Source organism: Myotis davidii, unplaced genomic scaffold (assembly GCF_000327345.1).
Source record: "Myotis davidii unplaced genomic scaffold, ASM32734v1 scaffold2069, whole genome shotgun sequence".
Taxonomy (NCBI): Eukaryota; Metazoa; Chordata; class Mammalia; order Chiroptera; family Vespertilionidae; genus Myotis; species Myotis davidii.
The window spans coordinates 41,886-50,929 of record NW_006299881.1 but is presented as its reverse complement, the minus strand read 5'-3'; the positions used below and the strand labels follow the sequence as shown (position 1 = coordinate 50,929).

The 9,044-nt window shown below is 45.8% G+C and overlaps 1 protein-coding gene across 1 annotated transcript in view; it reads left to right on the top strand.

Moving 5' to 3' along the window:
* The first annotated feature begins 1,450 nt into the window (after window positions 1–1,450).
* COMMD2 (COMM domain containing 2) overlaps window positions 1,451–9,044 on the top strand; it is a 13,159-nt gene continuing 5,565 nt past the window's right edge. Inside the window, exons 1-4 of the mRNA XM_006776038.2 lie at window positions 1,451–1,599; window positions 1,694–1,771; window positions 2,363–2,445; window positions 3,953–4,126. Coding sequence (XP_006776101.1) covers window positions 1,533–1,599; window positions 1,694–1,771; window positions 2,363–2,445; window positions 3,953–4,126 — 402 coding nt within the window. The 5' untranslated portion in view covers window positions 1,451–1,532. The remainder of the gene's footprint in view (window positions 1,600–1,693; window positions 1,772–2,362; window positions 2,446–3,952; window positions 4,127–9,044) is intronic.

Below are 9,044 nucleotides of genomic sequence, written 5' to 3'. Positions count from 1 at the left end.
AAAAGTTTCAGCCAAGGTAAGAACAGTTTTTATTTTAGTGTTTGCTACTGCTGCCTTTTGAAGTTTTAGTAAATTCAAAAACTAATAGAAAACATCAGAACGCGGGTTTATTGGTTCTAAAAGCTATTAATGAAGAGAAGGGGGGAGCAAGAGGAAGCCAAATATCTAACCATTATTGAAAATATAAATTATAGAATGTTCGTAGAATGGAGTAGCATGCTAACATTAAAATGATTTTGTATCCTGGTGGGCATGGCTCAGTGGTTGAGCATAGACTCTCCTGATCATGGTTGAATACCCCATCAGGGCACGTGCCCAGATTGCAGGCTTGATCCCTAGTGTGGGGTGTGCAGGAGGCAGCCGATCAATAATTCTCTCTCATCAACAAATTAACAAATGACAAGTGCTGGCGAGGATGTGGAGAAAAAGGAACACTCGTGCACTGCTGTTGGGAATGTAGACTGGTGCAGCCACTGTGCAGAACAGTATGGAGTTGCCTCAAAAAACTAAAGCATGGATGGAACTGAAGAGCATTATGCTAAATGAAATAAGCAGGTCAGAGAAAGATAAATATCACATGATCTCACTCATTTATGGAATATACGTATCAACATAAACTGATGAACAAAAACAGATCCAGAGACAGAGAAGCATCAATCAAACCATCAAACCTCAGAGGGAAGGTACGGGATGGTGGGGGAAGGGAGAGAGATCAACCAAAGGACTTATATGCACGCATATAGGCCTAACTAATGAACACAGACAACAGGGGGGTGACGGCATGAGTGTGTGTGTGGGGGAGGTAATGTGGGGATAAGGACACATGTAATACCTTAATCAATAAAGAAATTTAAAATAATAATAATAATTCTCTCTCATCATTGATGTTTCTATCTCTCCCTCTCTTTTCCTCTCTGAAATCAATAAAAAAATATTTTTAAGTGATTTTGTAGAAGACCAGTTAATGGTAAATATTTCATGGTATGCTTTAAATGGAAAACAAACAAACAAAAAACAACACCGTCATAAATGTAGGTATAATGATTCAAACTTGTCTTTTAAAAAAACCTGTGTATAGTTTTGCTAACCTGTACCTTCTTAATTTGTAAAAGAAATGTATATTTGTAATAAAAAAATGTAAAGAAAGAAAAAAGTCTCAGCTTCCTTACTTTAATGAGAACATGGTAAAAACAGTCCCTGACGCAGTGCTTAATAACTGTTAGCTATTGATATATATGTAAGCTCTGCGGCGGTAGAGGGGCGTTCGGATTTTAAACACCTTTTTGTCTCCCACAGAGCCTAGCAACTTGCCCCCCAGCCTGCTACATATTTGATAGTATTTGCGATCAGAAGAATCCGCTAACCCCCGCGCCATAGCTCGCACCCCAGGGCTCCTTGGAGCAGGGTACCAACACAGTCCAGAACCCAAAGCTCGGGACGCTGACACGTCGGACCTCCTTCGCGAGCGGACGCGGGACCGGAAGTGGCGAGGGCGGGGTCCGCGCTGAAGGGAGGGTGGTGGGCCCGCGAAGATGCTGCTGGACCTGTCTGAGGAGCACAAGGAGCACCTAGCCTTTTTGCCGCGAGTGAACAGCTCGGGTCCGGGGCGTGGCAGCGGGGGGTGGCGTTGTGGGGTCCGGGAGGGAAGCCGCGGGAGCGCCCGGTGCTCACGGTCTCCTGGCTTCCGTTGCAGTCGTCGCCGAGTTTGGGCGGATTGCGGTGGAGTTCCTGAGGCGAGGAGCGAACCCCAAGATCTACGAGGGCGCCGCCAGTAAGAAGGGGGGGCGCGGCCCCGCAGGCTGTGCTATCCGTTGTCTGTAGTCCTGAGAAAGGGGTCGTTGCGTCTCCGAGGGTCTGGTGCCCTTGTGGTAGAGTAACGCCCGGAGGGCCCTTCAAGTCCGGGCGGAGGGCCTGCCGGTTTCCTAAGAAGCCGTGAGGTTTTTAGAGCTTCTATCAGTCGGCTTCCCCCTGGGTAAAATAGACATACCATAAGGCTTACGCTCACCGAAGTGTGTGGACTAGCCCAGTGAGCCGCATCACGCCAGTGTTAGGTTATTAGTGTTCACACATCTTTTGGTGAAGCATTGTTTTTCCCGCTGCAGGAGGGCAGGTTCTCAGATTAAGTCGGTTGCCGCAGGTCTGGCCTCGGGCGGCTGCATTGGTGAAGAAGGAAGGTTACAGCGGGCACTCCTGAAGGCATGGGGCTGGGAGCGAGAAGGAGTGGGATGCTGTTACCACTTCATTATTTTTAATTGTTTGAAAAAATTGGAATAATGGACAATATTTAGTCTTAAATAAGAGTTTGAGTAAAAGGATAAAAACCACACAATAATTTATTTGCTCATTTTTCCTTTTTTCTCAGGAAAACTCAATGTGAGTAGTGACACTGTCCAGCATGGCGTGGAAGGATTAATATACCTGCTCACTGAAAGCTCAAAGCTCATGGTAAGGGCTTCTGTGGACTATCTTGCATTTCCCAAACCTTAGGAAGGTCATGCATACGCTACATCAGGGGTCCTCAAACTTTTTAAACAGGGGGCCAGTTCACTGTCCCTCAGGCCGTTGGAGGGCCGGACTATAGTTTAAAAAAAAACTATGAACAAATTCCTATGCACACTGCACATATCTTATTTTGAAGTAAAAAAACAAAACGGGAACAAAAACAAGATTTGTATTTGCATGTGGCCCGCGGGCCGTAGTTTGAGGACCCCTGCTCTACATCATAGTGCTGGCAATACCTCCTTATTTCAGTAATGTTATTCATGGCTTATGATTGATTTGGTGAAGCCAGGCCTAAATAATCTATACTGTAGCTGCGAGGGCCCAGGGCAGGCCAAGGAGGCTGGAGAGGTGGCAGCAGCAGAGGGGTGATGGGGGTGTGCCTTCCCCTGATCAGCCCAGTTGCCTCCCATAGGGGAGGCCAGAGGCAGCAGCAGTGGTAGGGTGATGGGGTGCACCTTCCTCTGATTGGCATGGTCACCTCCCACAGAGGGAGGCCAGACTGTGGCCCTAGACCGTCAGTAGAACATCCCCTGAGAGCTCCCGGACTGTGAAGGGGGACAGGCCAGGCTGATGGCCCTCCCCCAGGACACCGGTGCCTGCAGCAGCCCAGAGGAGAGAAGCCTGGGTCCTGGGTGTGGGGGCCGAGGCAGAGGCAATTAGCGGTAATCAGATATGCAGAGGAGCAGTTAGGGGTGATCAGGCTGGCAGGGGAGCAGTTAGGGGCGATCAGGAGTCCTAGGTGCCTGCAGCTGGCCTGGGTGAAGCCACCCTGGTCCTTATTTTGAAGAAAAAAACAAAACAGGAACAAATACATATTTGTATTTGCATGTGGCCCGCAGGCTGTAGTTTGAGGACCCCTGATCTAAATGAAAGTTCTGTAACCTATCTATAATAATAAAACCATAATATGCTAATTAGACCGGACGTCCTTCAGGACAAAGCCAGGTCCCCGGTGCCCTCCAGCTGCTGGAGGGAAGCCTGCCAGAGGGAAGCCAGTGCTGGCAGCCGGTGGAAGGAAGGCCTACTCTTGCATGAATTTTGTGCATGGGGCCTCTAGTGTTAGTGTAAATTAAAATTGCCATTAATTCTGCATGTTACTGAACCTTATACCATAGTATGTATCCTAAGAGAAGGGAGAATATAGTGATTTACTTTTTTGCATATTAGCAGCATCTGGCATGATATAGAACAGGAGAGAAAACGGGGCATTTTAATAATTCTTTATTTTTATATTTTAATAAAGTATTTTTATGTCTCAGAAACTCAGATTTTAAAATAGTGAGCAAGGGTTGCCTTTAATTAAGGAGTGTTGTTTCTTTTACCAGACAGAATTTGGGGATTTACCAAAGGAATTCAGGGATTTCATATTCTTTTGTGTAGTAGTATATCAACTGTTTTAGCATTCTCTAGACAAAGATAAATTTTGATCTGTTAAACTCAATCACTTTAGATTTCTGAACTGGATTTCCAAGACTCTGTTTTTGTTCTGGGATTCTCAGAAGAATTGAACAAATTGTTGCTTCAGCTTTATCTGGATAACAGAAAGGAGATCAGAACTATTCTGAGTGAACTGGCACCAGACCTCCCCAGTTACCACAGCCTTGAATGGCGACTAGATGTACAGGTATGGCTTTTTATTGTTATTAATCTGAATTAGATACAAGATTAATTTTAGGTTTATGTCCTCAGGCCTATTCTTTACCACCTTAACTAAACTCTGGTTTGAAACTTGAGAGGTTTTGTTTGTTTGTATGTCTTTTAGGTAACATTTTTTTAAAATTTATCTTTATTGTTGAAAATATTAAAGGTGTCCCCTTGTTTCCCCTCATTGGCCCTCTGCCCCCCATTTTAACCCCCTCCCCAGGCCTTTTAACCAAAGAACTTACATGCATATATGCATAACCCATAGACATAGACAGTAGTGTGGTGAAGGCCTGAAATTAGTTTTTTAATATTCATTTTTCATGCCATTTCACAAATAGTTCATTTTCTTATATTTTTAATGTGTCACATCAGTTTAATTTGCAAAGTTTGTAAGAAATAGGTTATTTTGGAAAAGGAGATGGTTATATAGATTTTCTTCAGTGATGCTTAGATTCTTTAAAACCTTTTTGTTTAAATAAATACACACATAGAAAAGTGCACAGGTCAGTGAATGTGCAGTTCAGTGAGTTATCTCATGGTGAAAATACCCATGAAACCAACACTTACCCATGACCAGCATCCCAAAAGTGTCTTCCTCATCTCCTGCCAACTACTCCCCCTTTTTTCTTTTCCTGATTTCTAATACATAGATTATTTTTGCTGCTCTTTAACTTTATGTATATGGAATGATTCAGCAGTGCTCTTTTGTGCCTGGCTCTGGCTTCTGTACATATTATATTTGTGAGATTCATTTGTTTTTAAAGCCATATAGATAACCAAAAGGTAGTTGTCAGACTATTGCATGTAACCCTTCTTCAAACAGTGACAGATTAAGAGATGTTTATTGATTGTCATCCATTTGCTTTGCTAAATGCTTTGGGAAACAAAGTGTAAGATGCTTTCTCAGCTGGAAAAGATATTGTCATTTAGGAATATTAGATGTTCTTGAAATACCCTGTAATTAAAAATAGTTATGGCCCTAGCCGGTTTGGCTCACTAGATAGAGCGTCGGCCTGGGGACTCAAGGGTCCCAGGATCGATTCCAGTCAAGGGCATGTACCTTGGTTGCAGGCACATCCCCAGTAAGGGGTGTGCCAGAGGCAGCTGATAGATGCTTCTCTCTCATCGATGTTTCTAACTCTCTATCCCTCTCCCTTCCTCTCTGTAAAAAATCAATAAAATATATATTTAAAAAAAAATAGTTATGAAATACTAGAGGCCCGATGCTTAGATTCATGCACCAGTGGGTTCCCTTGGCTTGGCCTGTGGAGATCGGGCCGAAACCGGCTCTCCAACATCCCCTGGGGGGTCCCGGATTGCGAGAGGGTGCAGGCCAGGCCGAGGAACCCCACTGGTGCACAATCAGGACTGGTGAGGGACCGCGGGAGGGATCCAGGGCATGCCAGCCCATCTCTCCCAGTCCCGATTGGCTGTACCCCAGCAGCAAGCTAACCAACCAATTGGAGTGGCTGCTCCCTGGTGGTTAGTGTGCATCATAGTGACTGGTTGAACAGTTGGACACTTAGCATATTAGGCTTTTTTATTATATAGGACTAGGGGCTCAGTGCACGAATTCGTTTACCTTAAGAGGAACTGTGGGCCACGAGGCTGTGGTGGGCACAGGAGCTGGTATGGGCCCATCCTCCGTGCCCCCGCCTGGCCCCTCTCACCGTGGCCCCCAGTCCCCTGTCTGCCAGCAGCCCCGCTCCCGCTGCCCCCACACACTGACAGCACTGGCCCCACTCGTACCTGCTGATGGCACAGGGTGATTGGGGCTGGTGCCAGCAGTGGGGGTGAGCGGCGGCTGCTGCCCTGATTGCCCCTCAGGAGCAGGGGGAGGGGGAGAAGCCCTCAGGGACGATAGGGGCCTGCAACCGTCGCTCGTACCCGCTGACAGCGCCAAGGGATCGGGGCCAGCCCATGATGTGAACACCCAGCGGGACTGCAGCATGCGGGAACAAAGTATTTTCAGTAATGACCGGAGGCTTGCCTCGATGACAGTGACTGGCGCCCTACCTAGGTCTGGAACCCCCACTCACCTGCTCCACCATCCCGCCATAGCCAATGCTCACCATGTTCCACGCTCTGCCTCCTGCTGCCGACACCCGCCATGTTCCGCGCATGCCCCCCTGGTGGTCAGCGCATGTCATAGTGACTGGTTGTTCGGTTGTTCCACTGTTGGGTCTATTTGCATAGTAGGGTTTTATATATATAGATGGTTTTGGAGGAGGGAAGAGAATAGAATTGTGTAAATCAAGATACACTGAGTGTTTCAAAAAAAGCTATAGTTCAGGTAGTTCGGTGAATGTACACAGGAATGATTCAGAAAAGTCTGAACAAAAGGGGGTGAAATCTCAGAAGGATAAATGAATAGAGAAAACTAGGATAAATATTCTTGACAGAGGGAACAGTGTAAGTTGTAAAGGCCCACATGCGTATGGGAATGAGCATGTTGAATATATCAGTGGTCGCCAACCTTTCAGACCTCACAGATCACCAGTTGGCAACCGCTGGAATATGTGGTTTTTAGCACACTAGCCTAGCCAAACTGAACTGCATATTGGAATGACCTGGGAGCTTTAAAAAATTCTGTGCTCCATTCCCCACCCCACTTCCCTAGAGATTCTGACTTATTGGTATGAGGTTTGGCCAGGGCATCAGTATTAAAATAAGTTTTTATTGATTTAGGGAGAGAGGAAGGGAAAAGGAGAGAAAAAGAGAAACATCAACATGAAAGAGAAACATCAGTTGGTTGCTCCCGCACATGCCCGGACTGGGGATGTAACCCGAAACCTGAGCATTTGTCCTAACTGGGAATCAGAATCAAACCGGTGACCATAGGATGATGCATAGGATGATGCTTATCTAACTGAACCATAATGGCCAGGGTTTAGGATTTTTTTAAAAGCTCTCCATTTACCCAGGTCATTATAATATGCAAAAAAGTTTATAAACCACTGTACCATGGATTCTTCCTGACTTGAATAGGTGGTCCAAATAGGTTATAGAAATTCTGATAGAGGAGTTTAGCAGTTAAAGGTGTTATCGGTTAATAATGATTTTGTAATCAAAGAAAACATGATAATTTCAAGAGAAACATCAAAAGTGCTTTATTCAAAGTAATGCCCATTGCTAGCTACACATTTTCCCCATCTTTCAGGTAATTTGTGGATACTGCCCCAATAGAACTTTGCTTGTTTTGAGGCAAACCATTCAAAGACCCAGTTTTCCACTTCTTCATATGTTTTGAAGTGTGTGTGATGCCACGTCCCGTGTAGCTTAGGGTTCGGGATCTGGAGAAGGGCCGCGGGCAAATGACAAGACGAGACAAAAAATAATAATTTTGAAATGTGGGCCAGGCAGAGAATCTCTTTCAAGAAAAAAGACTTAGCTGGTGCCCAGGCCCTGCCAACCTTTTATTCAATTTTGGATACACATATTGCCCTTAGTAAGGCAGGCAATTCTGATAACAGACAGACTATCTTAAAGGTCAATAAATATTAGTAAAGATTTACTATGAGACTGTTTGGTCAGGAAATTGCTTGAGTCACCATTGTCTTGACTAAACAATCAGTGCATAGCTTTGGCCCTTGCCAGAGCTCAAGGTTACCAGCATTCCGGGCTCCTTGTTTGCACTTTTCTGATAGGGAAGAAAATGGGTTGCTTCCAACAGAAGTACTGCTCAGAAAGTGCGTGTGCCATCGATCTGAACAGTGGAACCTGAAGGAGCAAGGTCTGGTGACTATAGCTGGTGGGTTAATACTTCCCAGGCAAGATCTTTTTTAACGCGTCTTTAACTGGTTTTGAAGTGTGTGATGGTGCATCATCATGAAGCAAAATTACTTTGCTGTGTCTTCTGGCACATTCTGGTTGTTTCATGATCAAAGCATGAATAATGAATTTGTGGTTCAAATTCATTATTTGTTGTTGGCCAGTTACAATTTGCAAAAAAAAAAGACTTTCTTTCGTGCCATTGAAGCAACATTTTACTGATGACTTTTCAGTTTTCCATTTGTCTTTTGTTCAGTTGATATGGCACCCATTTTCCTTCCTTTGAAATCTTTCCCATTGCTTGTAAACGATCGGAAATTGTTTGCTGAGCAGCATTTAATCTTTCTGCAAGTTGTTTATAAGTTTGACACACATCCTCATCCAATAATGCTTGTAATTGTTGGTCTTCAAACTTTTTCAGTTGTCCTGGACGTTCCTTGTTTTTCACATTGAAATCATCACTTTTATAAAGCATTTAAACCGTGTTCACAAGTATCTTGAGACTAGAGGCCCAGTGCACGAGATTCGTGCACTGAGGGGGGGGGCGCGGTGGGCACCCTCTCCAATCTTAGGGCCCCTCGAGGGATGTCCCACAGGGATGGCCTAAACCAGCAGTCAGACATCCCTCTCACAATCTGAGACTGCCAGCTCCCAACTGCTCGCCTGCCTGATCACCCCCTAACCACTTCCCTGTCAGCCTTATCGACGCCTGCTTCTCTGCCGGCCCGATTGCCCCCAACTGCCCTCCCCTGCCAGCCTGATTGCCCCTAACTACCCTCTTCTGCTGGCCTGGTTGCCCCTAACTGTCCTCCCCTGCTGGCCTGATCACCCACGTCTGCCCTCCCCTGCTGACCATCTTGTGGCTGTGGGCACTGCCATCTTTGAGGGCATGGCCATCAGTTAGCATATTCCCTCCTTATTGGCTGTGGGCACCGCCATCTTTGGGGTTGGGGCAGTCAATTAGCATATTCCCTCCTTATTGGCTGCAGGCCCTGCCATCTTTGTGATGGCGTAGGGGCTATTAGCATATTTTCTCATTATTAGATAGGACTAGGGGCCCAGTGCACGAAATTCGTGCACTGGGTGTGTGGGTGGCGGGGGGGAGTGTCCCTCAGCCCAGCCTGCCA